General features: G+C 39.1%; 1 protein-coding gene across 1 annotated transcript in view; it reads right to left on the bottom strand.

Moving 5' to 3' along the window:
* Positions 1–15: 15 nt before the first annotated feature.
* LOC119585787 (UDP-N-acetylglucosamine--peptide N-acetylglucosaminyltransferase 110 kDa subunit-like) overlaps positions 16–261 on the bottom strand; it is a gene marked incomplete at its 3' end in the record, with an annotated part of 19,670 nt that continues 19,424 nt past the window's right edge. The window contains 1 exon segment of the mRNA XM_037934504.1: positions 16–159. Coding sequence (XP_037790432.1) covers positions 16–159 — 144 coding nt within the window.

Raw genomic sequence — 261 nt, 5'->3', positions numbered from 1 at the left:
GAAGACTAAACTTACTGGATTATACTGTAGAGCAGAGACATAGGCCTGAACAGCTTGTTCCATGTCATTGGCAGCAACCAATGCTGCTGCCAAGTTGATATAGCCATCAATAAAGTCTGGTTTCAGGCGGACAGCATGACGGTAATTTTCAAGGGCCTCCTGTGGAAAAAAAATTTAACTTATGTAGTAATGTGCAGAAACTTAGAACCAAGAGGATATCTAAAATCAAATATACAACACTCAATCTCACTCAACAAGATA

The sequence above is a fragment of the Penaeus monodon genome, chromosome 20, assembly GCF_015228065.2.
Source record: "Penaeus monodon isolate SGIC_2016 chromosome 20, NSTDA_Pmon_1, whole genome shotgun sequence".
Classification (NCBI taxonomy): domain Eukaryota; kingdom Metazoa; phylum Arthropoda; class Malacostraca; order Decapoda; family Penaeidae; genus Penaeus; species Penaeus monodon.
This window is presented reverse-complemented; position numbering and strand designations above follow the sequence as displayed.